Here is a 21,664-nt window from a genome sequence, read left to right as displayed (position 1 = left end):
TCCATTTTTCTTAATTTTAGTTTACAGCTAAAGTATAGTATCATTAATTTGCATATTGCACTATTAATTTGCAAATTAAAATAAAAACAAATTCTTTATATTGTTTAAAAGTAATAATAATTAGTAACGATTTCCGTCATCAGCGTTATCGTTATCCTTGCGTCATTCATCTTGATCTCTTGCCGAATTTTCTCCCTGGTCCGATGAAGAAATATTCCGTTTTCTTTCCATGATTCCACGTCCGATTCTTCATTTTTCTTGAGCTGATCGTCGCGTTCGCCACCTCCGATTCCACCTCCGATTCGCGGCGTTCGCCTCAATCGCCGCTGTCGGCCATCTCCTGGACGCGTGACAGAGCAATCTGCCTCCATTCATTGTTTCTCAATCCAACCTGAAGGTACCGAATTGTCCGTTCTGAGAAGCTGCCCATAGACCCTGCGGCATTCCTTTTCGAGTTCAATCGAGAATCGCACCGAACCCTGCAGAGTCTGTGATCAAAGGTAAGATCTTTCGGCCTCTGTCCTCAGTAATCCCTTGATAGTTCTGCCTAGTTTGTCTTTAGTCCTCCGAAGTCCTAATAGTCTACTGTCAAAATTAATGTCCATAACCCATGTATTTTATTTTGTTTTCCTACCTTTACGTCTTGCTTTATCTTGGAAAATGACGAAATCAACTTGTCTGTCTATTCTGTTGGACGTTTGGGAATCAGGAATTTGGCTATTTTTGAATTGCTTCCATTGATGCCAGATGAAGAAACTTTAGGAGGATTTATTTTACAGGAAAAACATGCATGAAGTGGGCCAGAGTGGACTTTACTTTACCCGACGATTAGATTGGCCTGAAGAACTGCTTATACTCATATTCATACAATTAGTATTGAACTGTTCCATGAGATTCAGTTTTGCGAAACCCCTTTGTTTACCATCAGAATAGTCGTCTGACGTCCTAATAATCTACTATCAAAATTAAAGTCAAGGGCCAATGAAATTTCTTTGATTGTTTTTTTTTTTTTTTGAATTAAAATTTCTTTGATTGTTCGAGATGTCTGGGTTCCTTTTCCGGAGAAAAAGGCCAGTTAACTTGTCTGGCTCTTCTGTTAGACGTCTGGGAGACTGGAGAATATGGCTACTTTGATTCCATTGATGCCACATGAAAATGAACTTTTGGAGTAGTATGATACGGTACCCTCCTCTCGTACCGAATTTTAACGAATAGACTTGGAAGATTTGCAAGAATAACACCAGGGATGTGATAAAAATCCTTCCAAAACAAAATAACCAGTTCATTAACCTTGAAAAGGAGAACGATGGGAACAGAAGACGAAGGATGGGTAAAACAAAGAAAAAGCAAATGGTCTCGGCGTGGCTGGATCAGCTGGGCGCCGGGTAGAGAGAAACCGGATTGGTTCTCCCTTCAGTCTTGGAGGATCTCCTTGACTGCCTACTGAAAACACCAACTCTCCCAAAAACAGCCATATCGATGATCTCCACTTTTAGTAAGTATATAAACGAGCCTCCCCACATGCTGTTACCTTTATATTTCCTGATTTGGCTCGTATAACAGTACTTTCCAACCGAAAAGTTATGCTTTAAGAAGGCCGCTGTGGATTTTGATTGGTCAGTAGTCAGTCGTCAAACTTGAAGTCAAGGACACATATTTTCTAAGGTTATATGGTCTTCATCATTTTATTTATCTAGAAAACTAACAAACTCAACTTAAGAAAGAAATTTAATCCATTGATGATGGATGGATTGATTTGGTTGATCGTTGACCGCTTTTAGATTGGTCCCAAGATCTACGGATACTACGCACCATTTCTAGGCCTTGGAAATTTTTGCTGAGATTCAGTCCTGAGAAACCCGTGTTTCTAGTCAGATTGGTATTAAAAACTTTGGAAGAAGTTTTCTGTCATTCTAACTGGGTCTCTTAACTCAGGTATCAACTATGCCTTTTCTTCTGGAAATTGATTATGAGCGGCAGTGTCAAATGAATTTGGGAAGAAGAAAGATAGTGATGATATTTTATCTTTCAAAAGGATGCCATATCAATAGAGCTTACATCAAGGGATGAAACAAATATTGTTTGTAAGATTATATCCATTATGTAGATCTGATAAAGTTTCAGATTGGTTAATCGGTTGTGTGTGGTGATATGGATATCAGTGATATGAGCCAAAGTGATTGGCATCACGAATGGAGAGGAGGGAGGGAAGTCAGCCAGAATGTACTTCACCAAGACGGCGAGACGGAGGGAGGCTGACAGGGTGGACGTCATTAAGGGAACAAGATCCGAGGGGGTAGATGTTGTCGGCAGACAATGGTGATGAAGAAGTTGTTGATTCAGAATCACATTTCTTGTATCAACCTAAATCCTCAAGGCGAGCTGCATCTTTAAAGGGAAACTATGCTGGAAAGATGCAAGACACGAGACTGGAACTCAGTGGGCCGAGGTTTCTTCATAGGATTCTTTGCAGACAATGCAGTTGGATGGTCGGGTGGAGCAGTGGTAGCTTGGAATGAAGGAGTATTTTCTGAACTAGACACTTGGATAAGTCAATTAGGCGCAAGAGTCAAAATATAAAGGAAAGCCGATGATTTTGAGATGGTAGTAGTCTTGGCGTATGGCTCAACGAATGACACAAGGATTGACCTGTGGAGGGACTTGTCATGAGTGGTGTCCACCTTCTAAGGGTCTCCAATGTTGTTTGGGGGAGACTTCAATGTGACTCTGGAGGCGAGAGACATACCAATGACAATGAAGGCCAAGATCCAAACTCGACAGACTTTTGATCGTTCATCTCCGATTCAACCTTATCAGAAATGGGGCCAATGGACTGTGTATATGTGGAGGAGCACGATGGGACGTGGATGTGATCTAGATTGGATAGGTTCTTGTGTTAGTTGAGTTCGCAAAGCATTTCCCCTTTGCAGATGTGAGATCATTGCCGCAACCACTATCGAACGACATCCCTATTCTATGGGCAACAAATGAGGTGGATAGGCAGTCGACTTATTTCAATGTAGACAAATTGTGGTTACAAGAAGCCAATTTCAAGGAGGTGGAGCAAATGAGGACTGCACAAATTAGATTCAGGTCAGACACAGAGATACTTGCCATGAAAATAAAATGGCAGAGAGAACACCTGATGGGGTATCGGACGGAAGTTTAGGAAGACAAGAAGAGGAGGAAAAGCAAAGCCTTCATCTATGGTAAAACAACCGGATGATTTGACGGACAGTAGAACACTAGATGAAGAAGAGACACAAGAACGTTGAAGACATGAGGGGTTGTGGCAAAAGAGGACATGAATTGGAGATGGATTGGAGACAACACTCTTGACAATTCTAATACGAGATTATCTCATATTGCGGAGAACGGTAGGAGACACATTAACCAGATACGGAGAATAATGATAGCAAACCAGGAACAGGTCAGTACACAGGTAGTGGGACATGCTATTGTAAACTTCCGCTCTTTCTCCAAGGTGGGGATGAGAAATGAGGGGAAATGGAGTGGTAGGTGGACAACGATGGTGAGTCCATAGCACCAAACAGAACTGGCCAGAACTTTCTCAGAGGAGGTCAAGTTGGCAATCAGGGGACTAAACAGAGAAGGGGCACCAAGCTGAGATGGCATTCCAGTTTTCTTTTAGAGAAAATTTGGGAAGCTGGTTGGGCCTGATGTGACAGAACGTTTGAAGAATTTCATCAAGGACAAGGTAGTATGGAGAGGATCAATAAATCACACCTCTTCCTTCTACCAAAATGCCAAGGAGCCGCTAGAATTGAGGACTACAGACCCATTTCATGGTCTAATTCAATATACCTTATCTTTGCCGAGGTGTCGGCAAACAGGATGAGGGATGTGATTGGAGAGCTAGTTGGACCCTTCCAATCAACATTCATACAGAGAGGACTATTGGTGGACAACACAGTGGCAACAAGAGAGATATTGGCATCACGAAGGAAAGATCCTTGAGAGTTCATGTGGAAGCTTGATTTTGTCAAGGTATATGACTCCTTACATGGAGATTTTTGTGGGCATCTATGAGAAGGAGGGCCTTCCCCAAAGAATGGATCATGTGGTGAAGAGATGCATTACCTCTCATTCATGCTCTGTGTTAGTGAACAGGCACTCAGAGGGAGGCTGAATACAACCACAAAGGGGTGTTAGGCAAGGGTGCTCACTAGCACCACTACTGTTTGTCCTGGCAGTGGATGCACTCGCCATATGTACCAATCAAGTGTGTTCCGAAGGACTATTGCTGGGCTACCAAACAATGCGCCATCCTAATGACATTCCTCTTCATTGAAGACCTGAAAAATATGCATATAGGTCTAGTAGAATGGACAACCTCCTCACCACCTCCATGGAGCTTTCAACAAAGAAAGTGGTGTCAAGTCAGCTTTTCAGGGCAAAGGCATTGAAAACATCGATTTGGAGATTACTGATGAGGTATTTGGGCCTGCCATTGAAGAGGGGTAGGATGACAAAAACAGACTGGCAACTGTTTATAGAGAAGGTAGAACGACGACTAATGGGATGGCAAGCCAATGTGGTGTCGAGGGGTGACAGACTTATCAAGTTGGTAGGATTGGTGGACTTACACATACAAAGTATGAACACTGCTGACAAAGTGGATGGAAAAGATTATGAATCCTTGGGAAGACCTCTCCATTCAAATATGGCCGGACAGCTATGGTAGGGGGTTGAATTGGGAGGGAAAAGCAACTTTGTTCCAAGGTGCATCGTCCTTTTGGCAAGGACTCAGACAGATCTTCCCCAGTGTACAGAACTTCTCTGCCAAGTTAGGCTATGGCTTAGTATTTCCATATTGGTTAGACACATGGTCACCACAGGGCACGTTGCCTGAAGCATTCCCTTGACTATATGCAATCGCATGGAAACCTAACACCAAGGTTTGAGACTTTTGGGATGGTTTGTGGAACCCGATGTTAGCTGGTGCCCTGTCAGACCAAAAGGGTTGCAGAATTCTTGGACATGCAGCAGTCCCTAGCACTGTTGAGCCCAAAGTGCTGTGAACAAGATGGCTGGGCATGGGTCAACAACCCGTTTTCTGACGAAAAGCATACACGAGGATCCGAGAGGAGGAAGAGGAGGACCCGACAATCATCTGGGCGTGTAGGTTCATATGGTGGCAAAAAGTCTTCACGAAAGTATGGATTTTTGCATGGTTTCTGTGAACTTTGAGGCTCCAAACAAGAGAATAACAAAAGAAGAATAGATGTTTTTCTTTTAAGAGAACAGCAACAATACAATGTGCAAGTTCGGATTTATAAAGAGGCCGTCTAACGGCTAACTCCTAACGGCTAGTTAATGGCTAGTTTAACTAGCCGTTAGCTGGCAATAGTGGGCTCGATAGAGCCCGATAAGGGGTCTAATAGGGCCTGATATGCTTGGAGAGGAAGTCCGATAAGTCTGCACTGTGTAACTTGTATCTTCGACAGTTTCTATTACGGAGAAGCCTAATTACCTGGGCCTTTTGCAAAAGGCTATATCCAGATGCATCATTGGCATGTGTACTATGCTCAAGAGGGGAAGAAGACTGCCAAACCCTATTTTTCATGTGCCCTTTTGCTCGCACGATTTGGGCCAGCCAAGAAGTATCAATGGTTGACCTGAATTCGGAAGAGGCTTTTTGGGCTCAATTCAGAGTTGCAGGTATCGAAGGAAGAAGGCACAGGGGATGGTACTGGTTGTACTTTGTTCATATGATTACATAGGGACGAGGTGCTGTTCAGAGGAAGGACGGCTTCTACTGATGGAGCTGTTCAGGAGTTGGAAGGCCTTAGGATAGCCTGGTTTCCTTGTGTTGTGGATGGAGAGAGGAGGGTTTGAACATGTTTAGATAGACCGAGATGGGCCTGTAAGGCTCTACTGGGAGGGTCACCGACTCGTCGGGTGATCGTCCCTTTTAACGTTTCAAAAAAAAATCTTTAAAGGGACTTATGGGAAGGGTAAAAAAAAGACAAACTGCCTTTAGTGGGCTTAAGATATGAGACAGGTTGTATCAGTAGGGGAGCATATTTAACAGATGGAATATCTATGGTCATCATTGCCTGCAACTTCTGAACCTTCTTCAGTCATTCAACCTTGAGGTGTCAGATGATGATCATTGGCATCCTCTTTTTATTATACTTCCTTTATATGAACCACACTGGGTCTGTATGTTTTCCTTTGTACTTGACCCCATTATGGGTCCCTGTTATGTGTAACCCTATTCCATATCCCATCATATAAGGCGCACATAGGAGGAGATCATAATCTGGAGAAAATGTATACTGTTTCAGTCATTTCTCCAACTCTCCATCTGTCAGTTTGGGTTTGTTGGAAGTAAGATTGCATCTTCAGCATCTCAATCCAACATGAGGTGTGGGAGGGTATGGGTGCTCCTGACTGAGCCATTGGCTCAAAAACTGCATTATTGGTATCACATAGGGTTGAAATCCATGTAGAGGAACCTGATTTGTGACATGTTCATGACGGATGTGGTTTGATTTGTCATAAAGTTTCCAACAGGTCTCCTTATTGTGCCACCACTAGTTGTGAAAGGAGCACCATAATTTGTCTATATTGTCTGAATGGTCATGTGTTGATAAGTCCAGATGTGGATCCTATCATGTTCTAATACTGGTTTCTTTCCCTGTGTCAATTGAAGTCATTTGTTGATCAGTTTGTAACTGCTTGACTTACACCCATGATTTGGATTCTGCTCCTTCACTGCATCCTAGACATACACCAAACGAAAGAAGGGAGAAAGCTACTTTAAAAAACATGGTAGCTCTTGCAATAGGAACACCATCAGTCTCAAATAAGAAAAATAAATCCATTGTACCATCCTTACCTAACGAAAGAAATGACCGTTTTTTTTTAAATGTGATGAATATGACCTGGAGATTCATATTTTGTAATGTGAAATTCAGTTGGATTTAACTTGACACACTTTTAAAACAACGGTTAAATAGATTAAGGTCCTTTGAAGTGCTGAATTTGAATGAAACTAATATCTCTCTCTTCTCTCTCTCGTTTTCCCTCTTCCTTCTAGGTTTTGGATGAATTGCTAAGGGATGTGACATGGAAGAGACATTCTGAAATGCATCAAGATGCAACCTCTTGCATAGAAAACAAAATTGAGTTTGATCGGGGGGGACCCATGTTCCTCTGTCTCTGAGGAAGAGGACTTTTCCCTCCAAAAAATCTAGATTTGGAGTCTTTTTAACTTGCAAGGGAACGCCCTGCTTTAGAGTTTTTTGTGTGTGCTTTGCCCTTGCATTTTACTGTGACTTTGATAGCCATCTTGGACAATGAAGCTTGTCCGCAAGGATTTGATTCCAAATGAATCAGGGATGATCAAGGTATATTCATTCGACTTTCCATCCACTCACATTTTCATTTTCATTGGAAGATAATTATCCTTAATCCTTGTTGTATTTTAATCTCAGATAATTCCAGAAGAAGAAGATGATATGTGGCATGCTTACAACCTTATCTCAGTTGGCGATTCAGTAATGGCTGTAACTGTAAGGTATGTATCTGTTCGATGGTTTTTGTTTTGTGTGCGCTTCTAAACTTGTTAGACTTTCCTGGAAATTTCATGGTGGAGTTTCAAGTCATTTCGCATTTTGCTTGGTAATACATATGAGAATAGTATGGTGCGCTTCAATATGATCTTGTATCTCAGAAGCATGTTTCTTGCTTGCCATGCCATACTTTATTCCAGACGACCATTGTTCTGATAGTTCATGTACTTTAGAGTTATTACTAGGATAAGTATGCTTAATAATTTTATTGCTCAAATATTGATGAAAGTCTCTGATTGGAAGATTATCTAGTTTAATTCAGTGACTTAAATCACTATGTAGGTGCAAACATTTTTTGCTCGATGTTGGGCCTACTTTGAGTATTTTTTGTTCAACTCCTCTCTGTATTATATGTGAGTTGTCTGCCATTTACTGATACGATCCCTCTTGTATCTTAAGCCCACTGAGGGGCTTTTCATCTTTCATTTTCTTTTTCGCATGTCTTTTTAAACATATTTTCTTCTGGTTCTTTTTTTTTGGAAGGAAAAGAGGAAAGATCACCCAAAATCAGTGATCAACCCAAAATTAATAATAATATATATGATCATGACAAAGACATGATCGACCAGCCAGGCCTCTTTTCCATCCTTAACTTCCTACTGAACCAGTAGGATTTATGAAGCCTTCTCGTTGGAGGGAAAAATGTTGAGTACTACATGAAACCGATCGGCAACAATAATTTGATACAGTACCCTCCTTCCATATCCGCAGGCTGTATCAAAAGGGAAAAAAATACTTGCAAGAATATTTCTCGAAGAAGGTAGACAACTCGTTTCAAAACAAATATCCCGTTCGGGCAACTAGAGAAGAGAGAACGATGGGAAGACGAAGGTGAAAAGGTGGTGGAGGAAGATAGTAAGAAGATAGACACAGTCGTCGCTGAATCAGCTTGCTGCCCAGTAGAGAATAGCCAGATCGGTTCTTCTCGTCAGCCTTGAAGGATCTCCTCGACTCTCGACTGAAGCTTAACTCTCAAAAAATTCCTGCCCATTCTTGAGGGTGATCCCTCTTATTTAATGTCTCTTAGTGCATCCAATTTTAGTATGGGTCGACACAAGCCTTCCCACATGCACGTTTGCATTTATATTTCCAGATTTGGCTCGTATCACAATTGTGCCAACGACATCCACTCTGTCGGTTCTCGTCCTTCTTGGCGACTTCCACTCCGCCAACCCTCCTCGTCCTCATTCTCCTCTACCTCGTCCATTTCGCCTGAGATCCCCCCTCTCTCTCACACAACGGAGTGTATCATTTACTTCTGTGAAATTTTTTTATAGGTCTTCATTGATAAGCTGTGTAGCATATTCAAATCAGAAAATTGCATGCTGTTGCCAAATGCCTTATCTCTTACTTAGCAAGTGAATGAAAGCAGAAATCTACTAAAAAGAGTACGTTTAATATTTATTTTTGTAATGGTCATGAGATATTTAGGAAGCTGGAGAAAAAGCTTTCTAGCAGAGGTGTGGAGGAGAGAGGCAGAGAATGGCCCTCTCATGCAAGGATGTTTCAGGGCCAAGTTAGTGGAGCAACAGAGAGTGAAGGTGCGGGGAGGAAAGATAGCTGGTCAGATAGGAAGTGTGTCTCATGCAATGTACGCAGTCTCCTATATAAACTGCATCACAGAGTGGTGGGAAGATTCCTGCGTGAGTGGGGTGAGTGGTGGGAAGATTCCTGCGTGAGTGGGTTGCCATGGTGGCCAATATGCAGCATACAATGCTAGAAAGCTGAGAGGCGAAAGATTTGAATCTGGTGGGGCGAGGCTTTACACTGGGTTTTCTAGGAGTAAATCCGAAGGTTTGGCGGTAGGTTGAAATGAGCAGTTTTGGGTATCTTGTGGCATTGGTCTAAAATCTAGTTAATGCTGTTCTATGAGACACTCTGTTCGAGGAGCCGACTGGTGTGTTCTTCTTCTTTAATGGAATCCTATTGCTGTTCAGAGACGGGAGATAGACCCAGCGGCACTGGGGGGCAGGACTGGGGTTGGTCAGCTTTTTGGTCTTTCATATCAGGAACACAGTTGCAGGAAATAGACCTATGAACTTTGTGTAAGCAAGGTGCATCACGAGAGGCCCTACCTATCTCACTCACTTGGACAGATTCCTATGCTTGGTGGAACTGTTCGAAAGGTTTCTGCTGGCCTATGTGCTAGCACTCCCTAGAACACTGTTGGACCACTCCTCAATAGTATGGGAGGGCCATGAAAGCCAGATCAGGTCCACATACCTCAAGATGGACAGATAATGGTGGCGGGAAAAGGGTTTTAGGGAGGAGGTAGTGTCGTAATAGTCATCTCAGCTTGGGCAAGGTGTGGCTATGGTGAGATTGGCTGGTAAACTTGAAGGGCTACACCAACATCTTATTACGTTCAGTAAGTAAATTTGAGAGGGGAGGAACTGCAGGGGGAATGATGCTCTATCAAGGGTATGACAGTTAAAGGATTCAGAGGATACACAAAGCAAAAGAAGAGACGAGGGAAAGACAGGCGTGCAGGGAGGTGATGGCAGAGGAAGAAAAGGCACTAGAGCTATATCGGAGATAGAGATCGAGGCAACTGTGGCCGAAAGAGGGGTGATGCCAACACAACTTTTCATCTGGTGGCGAACAGATGGAAGAGATCGAATCAAATATTTATGGTTTAAGTGGGGAATCAGGAACTTCTGAAGTTTTAATGGTCATAAGTTTGAACACAAAAATATGCATGTTTATGCTTAGGCCTCTAGTGTAGAAGAAAACAATTGAATCAACATGGGGAAAAGTAGAACTCAACCGATAAAGAAAAAGAGTTAGCTGCTTATTGATTTTAGATCTCTGTCGTCATTCATAATATATCAAGAAATCTCTAAATAATTGAGAGATATTGTCTCACGACTTGTAAAAACATTATTTTTATCCAAGGACCATGGCCAACATGGGTGGGCCCCTGCTTCATATTACTAACAGATAAGTTGACAGAATGATATATTACCTTTGTCCAGAAAAATTATCAAATTAGTAGTATATTTTCATTATTGAGCTTCATTGTTAAGGTACTGACAAATCCGGACTGGATGAAATTAACCAGTAAACTCGCTCGAGAATCTTTTCTCAACAAACACACTAGTAACAAGCAATGTATCCACACCCAAGAGTTCTGTATGGTATCAATAGTAAACGATGTAAGATGAGAAAGGAAACCCGATCAGTAATAGTATGTGGAACTCCTGAGTGAATGGCTTTGTTGAGGTCCGGATCAGCTTCCCCAGCAACCGTAGGAGGAGACACAGATCTGGTACAAGGCTGAAGACCGAATCGGCAGCCCCAGCTCTGTGGAAGAAAAACTCTGGTCGCCTGACGATGTTTTCCCCAACTGATTCTTGATGCCCGATGGAGAGCCCGCGCCTTCTATTTATAGAGTTTCCCGCTCACTTATTCAAACTCACACGTGTAGCATCAGTTTGCACATGTGACTGAGAGTCTGCTTCTTTTTACTTTGGTAGGTCTTCATCGAGGACTTATGATATTGAGCTTCACAAATATTTTAGGTCTGGAAAACACTATTACCATTTAGCATCAGACCATCTGTGATGATTTTTCCTCTGTTATTAGTTAGATAAACCTTTTGAATGTCACTTGGGATCAGCCCTCAGGCTGTAAATGTCACCTAATATTGATATGGATAAGTCTTTAACCTTGTTTTGGCTTTCTTATACCTGTTTCGTTTTCCCTGGTTTGTTCTGGCATTCTAGGAAAGTTATGCGGGAGATGGCGTCTGGTGGACGTGATGCTGAACGTGTTAAATTGAAGTTAGAGATAAAGGTGGAGGTGAGAGAAGGACCTTCCCTATGCTGATGTTGTGATATTTTTAGCCGCATTATTTAGTACTTAACTAATTCATACCTCTTGCTTTTTCTTGTTCAATGAGATTTTTTTCTCCTTAAGTTTTATGTTCATCATGTTCTGCGTCATATATGAAAGAAATCTTTTCCGATGCAAATAAAACCTTATTTTATTAGCATGAGTTTACCATAACCTGATGTCATTTTCTCATATGCTTTAATCAAGTGGTCCATTAACCTCTTTGAAACAGGCCGGGAGTTTATAACCAAACGGTTTTTTCCTTCTTCGTCAAGAAAATAACCAAACAGCTTTTGGACTTCTTAGTTGTATTCCTACTCACAGATGATAAAAGATAGGAAATCTCTAACGCCACATATGGGAAGGAAGACAAGACGAGGCTAACCCACTAAGTTCGAATTGTAAAAGGGAGACAGAGAGAGAGAGAAATATATAGATGGGCGCCAAGAGGAAGCGGGATTCCGATGAAATGGAATTGGCTGAAAAGGCTCTGAAATGCGGACATCGTTGTGTAAGATACACTACCACAATTGTACCGACTCATCGGGTGTTCATCCCTAGTTATAGTTCAAAAAAAAAAAAAAACACTACCACAATTGTACCTTCCTGCCCTTCAAAGAAAGGGAAGGGCTACATCATTTAAAGGGAGGGCATAGGAGATGAAATGTCAAAAATGTCTGTAGGGGTTTGGGGTTTGTATCGAAAGCCAAGCGGTGTGATCATTATTGAGGGGTGGCAATGGCAGCTTTTCAATGAGGACTCTTTTAAACTGGGCAAAATGTCATTGTCTAGAAACTCTACTTTTTTGTTCTTTTTGGGGAATATGCTCTATATGGTAGACACTCCCTCTGAACTAAAACTTGCTATGGAACTTCCATTTTGATTCAAGTTCCACAGTTTACCCAAAAGCCATTGATCCTCCATTCTTCGTGTAGTTGTAGTGGATATTTTCTTTGGTTATTGTTAAATACACATATACCAGAAAAGTTTGTGCAATTTTGTATATTTAGCTGTGTTCTCCTAATTACTTTGGTCGAAGTAGGGATGCATTTGGTCGAAGTAGAGATTGATATATTTATCTGTGTTCTCCTAATTACTTTGAATCTTTTCATTTGTTATCATTTATGGCTGTGCTTTGCTGGGTAGGTAGTATGTTTAGTATCAATCTCTTAATGATTCATTTTTTTTATGTTTTCTTCCACTGTCTGGTAGAGGTTCACTTGCTGGTTGACCTTATCAACTTTTGAGCACATCCTATGGCATCCATCGTTTTCCTTCTGTTTTTTCCTAGGCTGTTGATTATGACAAGGAAGGATCTGTCTTACGTATCCGTGGGAAAAATATATTGGAAAATGAATATGTGAAGGTGAGGACTCTGCTGCGTGTATTTTAGATCATATTGGTAACCTTCTAATGAATCCATTTACTGCAGATAGGACAGTTCCACACGCTTGAGATTGAACCACACCGGCCATTTGTTCTGAGAAAAGTATGTTCAAATCTGTGTAATCTCTTAAATCAGAGGGAACTATCATTTCTAACCTACTAATAAATGTTATGCATCAGTCTGATGTTTACATACTTTACGAATTTTGCAGTAAAACAAAAAAATTGTTATTTCACTTCATATCTGCTTTTATGATGTGATGAGTTCTTTCTCCTGAAAAAATGTAGGATATTTGGGACTCATTAGCTTTGGAAACACTTCGACAAGCTTGTGGTATGCGTTCTTTCTCTCTCTAACTAAGTCTTCATTTTATGGATTTGTTTTATTTTTTTTTGTACAGTCCTTGCTTCCCTCATTTGTTGAGAACTCCAATATGGGGGACATGAAAATAGATGCAGATTTCAAATGGCGTCCAATCTTATCATCTCTTTTTCCACAGTGTGGTGGATTTTGGATTTTCAAATGGTGAATATTTATATAGTTGATAATCTGTAAAATGGTAAACTATACTTAAGATTGCAGGCTTTTAAAAGTGTTAATGGTCTTGCTGAATTCCTGATAGATGGTAAGGAGCTGTAACAGGACATTTTAATGGCTAGCCTGTTCTGTGCTGGCAACTCCTGAAGCAGGACATGAACCCATTCAATGTGCGCTACATTGATGGTGCATCTTAGATGGGACAACCGCACCTCCCAAAATGCATAAGCAAGATTTTGGGGCTCAAATATGGGAATCAGTACTATAAAGGGTGGCCTTTCAAGGGATCACACTGATGGGGTACTTCTGGGACTGAATATCAAGATTTGAGTTGCTGGAAAGGGTTTACAGGCAGTCACCAGGCCACCAAGGGGTGTAATGTTGTGATCAGCGGAATTCAGAGAATCGTCATCTACCTGTCTTCCAAGTTCTATCTTTCTCTTACTATCTTCATTCCCGATCTCCTCTGCAGGCATTAACCATATCTCGAATTCCAGGTGTCCACACTCTATGTTTGGGTTTATTTGAACACTTGGCATTTGGGATCTATTTGAGGGTAACTATTGACTTTACCAACCTCAGTTGTTGTTGATATCTTGGAGAGATATAAGGCACACCAAATAATACCAGAAAACCCAAGGATGCTGGAACTGCCCAGTTACCATCTAGGCCACATAGGAGGAAGACTTTTACATCTTGCTGTTTTTAACACCGTCTCCCCAAAATATTTCAGCAAGCTTGAATAGGTCCACTTCTTTTGTAGTGGATTCTGTGACCTTGTTCCCCAAGCGCATCTCTAGCAGCTTAATCTCATATGGCACGGGATATTCTCTTAAAATTCTGTTCTGAAGATATGACACCCACACATTTACATAATGTGACAGATTATTTAAATGTGGTTGAACCCGAGTCTGTCAAGCCGAAGAGCCTTTATTTGCAGACCTTGATTTTTACTGCGTGTGCACAACTTAGACGCAAATTCTGGAGCAAAAAGGAAATGTTTGGACACACATATTATCTCCTCCCTGCTTCTTTCATGATCCCCTCCAGTTCTCAGTACCAGCTTTGTCAGGAATCTTCTCTTTCGTCAGTCTTAGTGATTAATTCATTGTTCAAAATCTCAGGTTTCTTTGTTTTTCCCTTTGTACATTTGCCTCAAGAAAATCCCCATGCAAATGGGTAAATTCCTCCATTTCTTTAGCCTCGGTGTTCTATTTTTCCTCTTAACATGAATTCAGAAATGTAAAATTGACAGTTTTTGGAACTCAATAGTCCTGCCTCACCTTCATTGAGTTCTATAATCAAAGAATCTAGAAGGATGTTGAAAAGGCTTTTATCTTTCCCCAACTGTTGAGTGCCACGAAAGTACGGCATGAGTTGCCTCTCTGAGTTTGATTTTCTGATCAATGTGAACCTTTTTCTGTTGAGGTTTTCTCTTTTTGTTCATAAGTACATAATTTTACCCTCTTCCTTTGTAAAGAAAATATAGTTCTGTTCGTCCTTTTGTTGACAATTACTATTGTTGCCCTCATTTAGGCTTTAACTCCCTATCGTATTGTAGAGAAAGTTACGAGTGGACACCGAAAGACTGATTGAGAAAGTTATGTCAACTTGAGAAGGCATAAGATTCCCTTCATTGGGACTTTTTGTGGTCCTCTATGAGGAAGAGAGGCTTTCCCTCTGAAAGGCGGCATGGCTGTAGTGATGTATTATGTCTCTTGGTTTTCATGTCTTTGGTGAAGTCCAGGGGGGAAATGGATTCATCTGCAACTAGGGGCCAGGCAGGGATGTCCGCTGACACCATTATTTCTCGTTCTAGCAGTAGATGCCCTGGCCACATGTACCGTTCAGGCATGTGCTGGGAGACTTCGAGATGGTGAGCAACCCAACATGCATTCTGTTGCTCCAGTAAGTAAATGACACCACATTTTTTATGGAAGACTTTGTGAAGGAAGCTAAGAACCTCTCCTTATTTTTAGATCTATTTGCATATCTTTTGGGCATACAGATCAATCATGTCAAATCAGCTTTTGTGGGATTTGGGCTATCACTGGTGGACGGAAGTTCTGGGACACCCATCCGGTTAGTTCCTTTCTGTTGTCTTGGCTTGCCATTGACAAATAGGCAGATGGTGATCAAGATTGAAGCGGTGGCAGAATAGAGCCATATCGAAAGGGGCCACTGGTGCTACTGTTATTGATCCTTTCGGTGTTACCAATTTTCTACCTCTTGGTCTTTCAAATGAGTATTTGGGTAGGAAAACGGATGGATGTCTTGATGAGTCAATTTTTTTATAAAGGATCTGTATATAGAATGGGAATGTTTTTTGTCTCACATGACGTGGTTGTATGCCTGTGGACCAGAGGGGTTTGGGGATGCTTCATATACACTCCACAAACTTGACACTGCTGAAAAAATTGGTGGGCAGAATTATGCAGTCGAAGGGGGATATGATCATGAACGTCCTGAAGGACAGTTATGGCTTGAGGCATAAATGGGAGAGGGGAGTGGTTCCAGATCAAGGGGAATCTACTTTGTGGCATAGGAATCCCCGGAATCCAGAAATCTTTTAGCGCCAAGCTTGGGGATGAATATGTTTATAGCTACTACTTGAATAATTGGTTGGCTAGAGGCATGCCATGGGAGGAGTTTCTATGCCTCTTCACCAATGCAAAGAGCCCTCATGACAAGGTCAAGGAGGGCTGGGACGACACATGTAATCTGATCTTGGAGGGTGTTCTATTGAATCAAAGGGTGGAAGGGCTGCTTGCATGCAACTGTTTTTATTACATTTTTAACCTTTGAATGAGTGACAAGATGGCTAGGAGTGGAGAGACACCTCCTTTTTGGTCTGTGATGCCTACATGAAGATTAGAGCGGATTGCCAAAGGATCCGACAACCACCACCACACAATACCTTATAGGGACGCAGAAGGTTCCTGTCAAGCTTCAGATTTTTGGATAGTTGTTGCTTAGGCGACTTCTTGTGACATTATCCTTCCGGAAGAGAATGTTCCCGGACGCCTTGGCAGAGTGCGCTTTGTGCACAGTCTGTTCCCACCATTTCTTTGCATGTTTGTTTGCCCAGCATGACATGACTTGGAGGTGGTTTTTAAGGGAATGACTGCCTTGGCAGACTCTGTTATACCTGACGTGGAGAGTTTTGTTGCATACTGGTTTAGAATGGAGTGAAGAGGAGGCCATCGTGGCCATTGTCTGCACTAATCATTCATATGTTTTTAATAGCATCTGGTTGATCACTGGGTGATTTTCCCGACATCATCCTTTTATAAGAACAACTTGACATTTATCTTTTAAAACCTGGTGTGCACAATGAATGACCGGAGTGATAGACAACTTTTTTGGCTTTATTTTCTAAGTTCGCATTTTGTTTCAGATCCAACAGCAAGTGCTGATCTTGCAGTAATACTGATGCAAGAGGGTTTAGCAAATGTTTTTCTCATTGGTAGAAGGTTAGAATACACGGGAGATGTTCAACTGCTATGATATTTTTCTCTTATGATATTTTCTCTTATGTATCACATGTTGCCTTTTAAAATTAGTCTAATAAATCTGGGTTGGAAGTAGGGGTTTATGTGTAATTCTTTTTAAGGTTTTCAAGTCTTACATATGGATAGGAATCCCCCAGTGTAACATGTTAGGTTTTTACATTGTTCACACTCAGCCCGACTCCCAGGATGACAGGGCTCCTCTGTGATGCTGGTTTTTATGCTGGTTTCTCGTCTCTCTGTGTTGCATCTGTTTCTTTCCTCCACAGTGTGGTGTTTTACAATATTCATCATTTTCTATCGATATTTTGTACTTTTATGGAGGTCCATTTGATAATTATATTTGATCCATATTGTGTTATTCCTCTATCTCGCTTCAATTCAGCTGAGCTTTATGTCAACTGGATGGGTAGATATGAAATCCAATGATGAAACCTTCCTCAATCTGAACAACTGGCTTCGCATTGAAAAATTATATTACATTTTCTTTTAATCTTAGTGTAATTATCTCTTCATATATCTATTCTTGTTCTTTTGACTTATTGAAGAATAGACTGTGGGACAAAGTCAAAGAAATCTTCTTCTTCTTCTATGATACAAACCTAGGTTTTGGTTATAAAATGAACAACGTTTGTTTGCATAACTTCATCTCCTTTTTAGTGCAGGAAAAAATCTTTCGTAATTTTTTTAATGAAACAATGATAATCTAATATTCCAATTTTTATGGAATTCATAAGTTAAAAGATTCATTTGATGTTTGGGGGTACCTTATATGGGTAATGAATGTATGGTAGACATTAACATGAGTAAATTGTCCTTTTCCTTTTTGCGTGTGAAAAAGGGACAGTTATTCTTCAAATTTATGCAAGCTCTTATATATATCACTACATTTATAAGAAAGTTTCTTAAAAAAATGACCCGAGCATGCTTTGTATCCCGTGGATGCGTAATCATGTACTCCTCTTAACACTCTCACAAATGGTTCACTAGGAAGTTTGTGCCTAGATGCCTTTTCTATTCGTGACATTTGGGACATGATCTACCATTGACTGTTTATTTTGACTATATTTGGTGATGCAATTATGATTCTTATAGCCTTAGATAATTGTTGAGCAATGGTTTATTTCTCGTATTTTCGTTAGAAAATTTTATTTGAATCATAAGCATTGATCCATTTTTTTCATCACATTACAGTTTCACCGTTTTCTTCTTATTGCTTATGCATAACTTTTTGTCTGAACAGTATCACATCAACTCGTTCACGGATAGAATCTTCCATTCCACGGAAGCATGGCCCTGCTATTGCTGGTTATGAAATGGTGCAATTACAACCTTTTTTCCCCTACTTTTTATCTGATATAGTGCTTACGTAATCTTTTATTCCCAGGCATTGAAGAAATTTTTTGAGAATGTTCTTCAGGTGAATAAATTTTCAAGCTTGCAAACTTTTTTTGTTATTTTTATGGCCTTTAAGATGCCTGTTCATTATTCTTCTGCCATTTTTACTTTTTCTGGATTTCAAAATAATGCCTTGCGCTTCTCAGGCTTTCCTAAAGCATGTGGACTTCAAGGTGGTTCAATGTGTAGTAGTTGCCAGCCCTGGATTTACAAAGGTATGCAATTCGATTGTATTTATATGCTTAAAAACTATATGAAGTAGACGATGATTCCACTGTTCAATTTAGCCATCCCTCCATTGTACAAGTTAGATATTATAACCTAGAGAATTTCTGTTAATTGAATGACAGCTTAGAACGATAGGTTTGCTTATTCTTCTTTGTTGTCTCTAAAATTGAATTTTACAAGGTTTCTATACTCCGTTTCTGGGATATCGAATGTGCTGAAGTCCTTTTCTAAGAAGCCTTCTTTTGCGAATGCACCATGGGAATGAACTGCCATCGCTTTTTTATTTGAGTAGAAATGATTTATGTATCGAAGATGCTTTATTAACAGAGTCTTAACTGATGATCCATGAGCACATATTTCTCGTTCAAGTTGTGTTTATTTCAACATTGTATAAAAAAAGGGTTCCTGTATCAAACCATGTTCAAGTGGTTAAGTTATTGGGTTAGATTAACACTCAAATGTAAAACTTTTGCTTTTGAAATAACTATTCTGACCACTGTTTGAACTGATGGCCTTTACACATCCAAAATAAATACCCTCAGATTGCTGTGCTCTCTAAAGATAGATAATCAGTTTCGTCATAAAAAATGAAAAAGAGTATTGGGTTATTGGTGCAAGATTCTAAGAGAATATCCTTTCATGTTTGGTCTTAGTGCACCTGTCATTCATTTTGTGGCCAGAAGTTCAGTTTTATATCCTGCTATCTACGTTAGTCTATCAACTGAGGAATGTAGAATAATATTTAGCTTCTACCCTGTTCGCATGAGTGTGACTGCATTTAATGGATTTTCCTCAAATATTTCTCGCCCCTTGGTGAATTATCCCAACTGCACGTCTACCAGAGAATTCTGTTTGCATGATTTTGGTTAATATTTGTTCTGTCCATTTGATTTGGATGTGCATTGATGTTTTCTGATGGTGGAGTTTCAAGCTTGAGACCATGCTGATGTTAGATCTAGTCATCATGTTGGTAAAATCTCCAAGTCCAGAACATAAGCTTATTTGACTAAAACAATATTTTTTTGAATGCTATTTGACTAAAATAATAGGAACGGATATTCCCCTCAAATATGGTGTTACATTATGCATTGCATCAATCTTAGTACGAATCACCACCTGTGGAATTCTCTCTTCAAATAGTTTTCTCGGTTGTATCTTTCAGGACCAGTTCCGTGATTACATTCTACTGGAGGCAGAACGCAGACAATTAAGACCAATTATTGAGAATAAATCTCGCATAATTCTTGCACATTCTACCTCAGGATATAAGTAAGTCGTCTGTGTTTAGTACTTGTTAATATTATTTGGAATCAAGTGATTTAGTAGGAGACGGTTCTTAATTCAGTTTGATCCTTGAATATATTTTTCTGAATTGATTCTTTTGTTAAACCTGAAGAAATGCTGTATTGTTTGGTCCTAGTCATAGAATATACTTTCATTAGAACCATTTCGACCATGGTCAATTGTTGGAAGCTTTCATGATTCTCCTCTCACTTGGCTCTTGTACACTAATCTTTTTTCTTTCATATTTGATATCCAGGCACAGCTTGAAAGAAGTTTTAGACGTTCCGAGTGTTATGAATTTGATAAAAGACACAAAAGCTGCGCTGGAGGCATTGACTTCTGTTTTAAGCTTCGAATTTACTTTTTGGGGTTCTGGCCTTTACCCTATTCATCCATCTAATCTTTGTTTGTTTCTTTCCTGGATGTAGGTTCGGGCTCTCAAGGATTTCTTCGACATGCTATCAAGTGTTAGTATTTTTTGTTCTAGTTCTAACTTGGCAACTGAATCCATGTTTTTCTAATAGCTGATTCTTGTGCTAATCTAAGTTGGATTTGACAACAAATCTAAGTCACATTTCATCAATTTTTTCATTTACCCGAGGAGGATATGTTGCTCGGTCTTTCGTAGCAATGTGCATGTTATATCTTCTGGCCTGATAAAATACAATCTTGTCGACTACGCTAAAATTTACTCAATTTTCTCATAGAAATATTTAAGTTCTTGCCATGCCTCCTAGTTGATATTTGGGGTTTTTCTGCTTTCCTCTGATCTCCTTACCGTCTTTGGTTTCTGCTTTAGGATCCAAGTCGCGCTTGTTATGGACCCAAGCATGTTGAACTGGCTCATGAGCGGATGGCAATCCAGACCCTTCTGATAACTGATAGCCTTCTGAGGTACCAAAAGAAGAAATTTTCTTGGCTATTTTTTATCTTTGTCTACAGATGGCGCCTTAAATCAGCAGTTGTGATGTTTGTGATACAATCCCCAACCCTATGCAGGGGCCTTTATGTCACTAGGGGCCACTAGGGGCCTTTATGTCCTTTCCTTCTTTATGTTCCATTTAAATAAGGCAGGCAGCCAAGTCATATTATGAAGTTTAAGTTCCTTGTCTCTCCCTCTACAATCCTTGTCCCCCGTGATCATCTCGACATCACAGTGTCTTCAGGAAGCTCATCCCTGGTCGATCCCTCCTTCCCCATTTGACCATTCTCCTTTAACTCTCGACCTCGGAACCCTTAATCTCTCTTCTCATTCACCATATCTATTGCTGGACATGGAAGAATGACTGAATCAAAGCATTTCATCATCGTTTGTTGTGGAATTACATAGAAGATGATACAATCTATGTGGATCTTATCAGTTCGTTAGTTAGTAGAAGCCAGTACTTCATTCACAATACAAGTCAACCAAAAAATGTAAAAGGGTGTTGTTTATTTTGGCATATCACTATCTGGAAAGTAAAATAATGACTATCCTTGTGGATGATATCCTACAGGAATTCTGATGTAGAGACTCGAAAGAAGTACGTTAATTTTGTGGAGTCGGTCAAAGGTTCTGGCGGGACTACTCATATTTTTTCATCCATGCATATTTCTGGGGAACGTGAGTAATGCCTGTCCTTGTAATTATTTTCTAATTTCCATGTTTGGTTATTCCCTCGTGTTTGTGAGCTCATTCTATTTTGTCTTTTGGACCAGAGCTTGCTCAGATTACAGGAATCGCCGCCATTCTCCGCTTTCCACTGCCAGAACTGGAAGACATCGAAATGTGACAAAGATATATACATGCATTTGCAATGTAGGAATTATATTATCTCTATTGATGTACCAGAAAGTATTGTTTGTTGGACTTTCATGTATTGAGTGATAGCCTGCTTATTGTTTAA

The 21,664-nt window shown here is 40.3% G+C and overlaps 1 protein-coding gene across 1 annotated transcript; it reads left to right on the top strand.

The window, feature by feature from the left end:
* The first annotated feature begins 152 nt into the window (after positions 1–152).
* Positions 153–21,664, top strand: PEL1 (Eukaryotic release factor 1 (eRF1) family protein). Its single transcript, XM_078577963.1, has 17 exons — positions 153–500; positions 7,067–7,376; positions 7,464–7,546; positions 11,327–11,402; positions 12,727–12,801; positions 12,868–12,924; positions 13,110–13,155; positions 16,757–16,832; positions 18,112–18,187; positions 18,256–18,288; positions 18,413–18,481; positions 19,657–19,763; positions 20,035–20,107; positions 20,207–20,245; positions 20,578–20,672; positions 21,275–21,381; positions 21,477–21,664. Exons 2-17 carry the CDS (start codon positions 7,326–7,328, stop codon positions 21,548–21,550), a joined length of 1,137 nt encoding a protein of 378 aa, XP_078434089.1. The 5' UTR covers positions 153–500; positions 7,067–7,325; the 3' UTR covers positions 21,551–21,664.

Source organism: Wolffia australiana, chromosome 7 (assembly GCF_029677425.1).
Source record: "Wolffia australiana isolate 7733 chromosome 7, ASM2967742v1".
NCBI lineage: Eukaryota > Viridiplantae > Streptophyta > Magnoliopsida > Alismatales > Araceae > Wolffia > Wolffia australiana.
The sequence above is the reverse complement of the archived record's forward strand: the minus strand, read 5'-3'. Positions and strand labels throughout refer to the sequence as shown.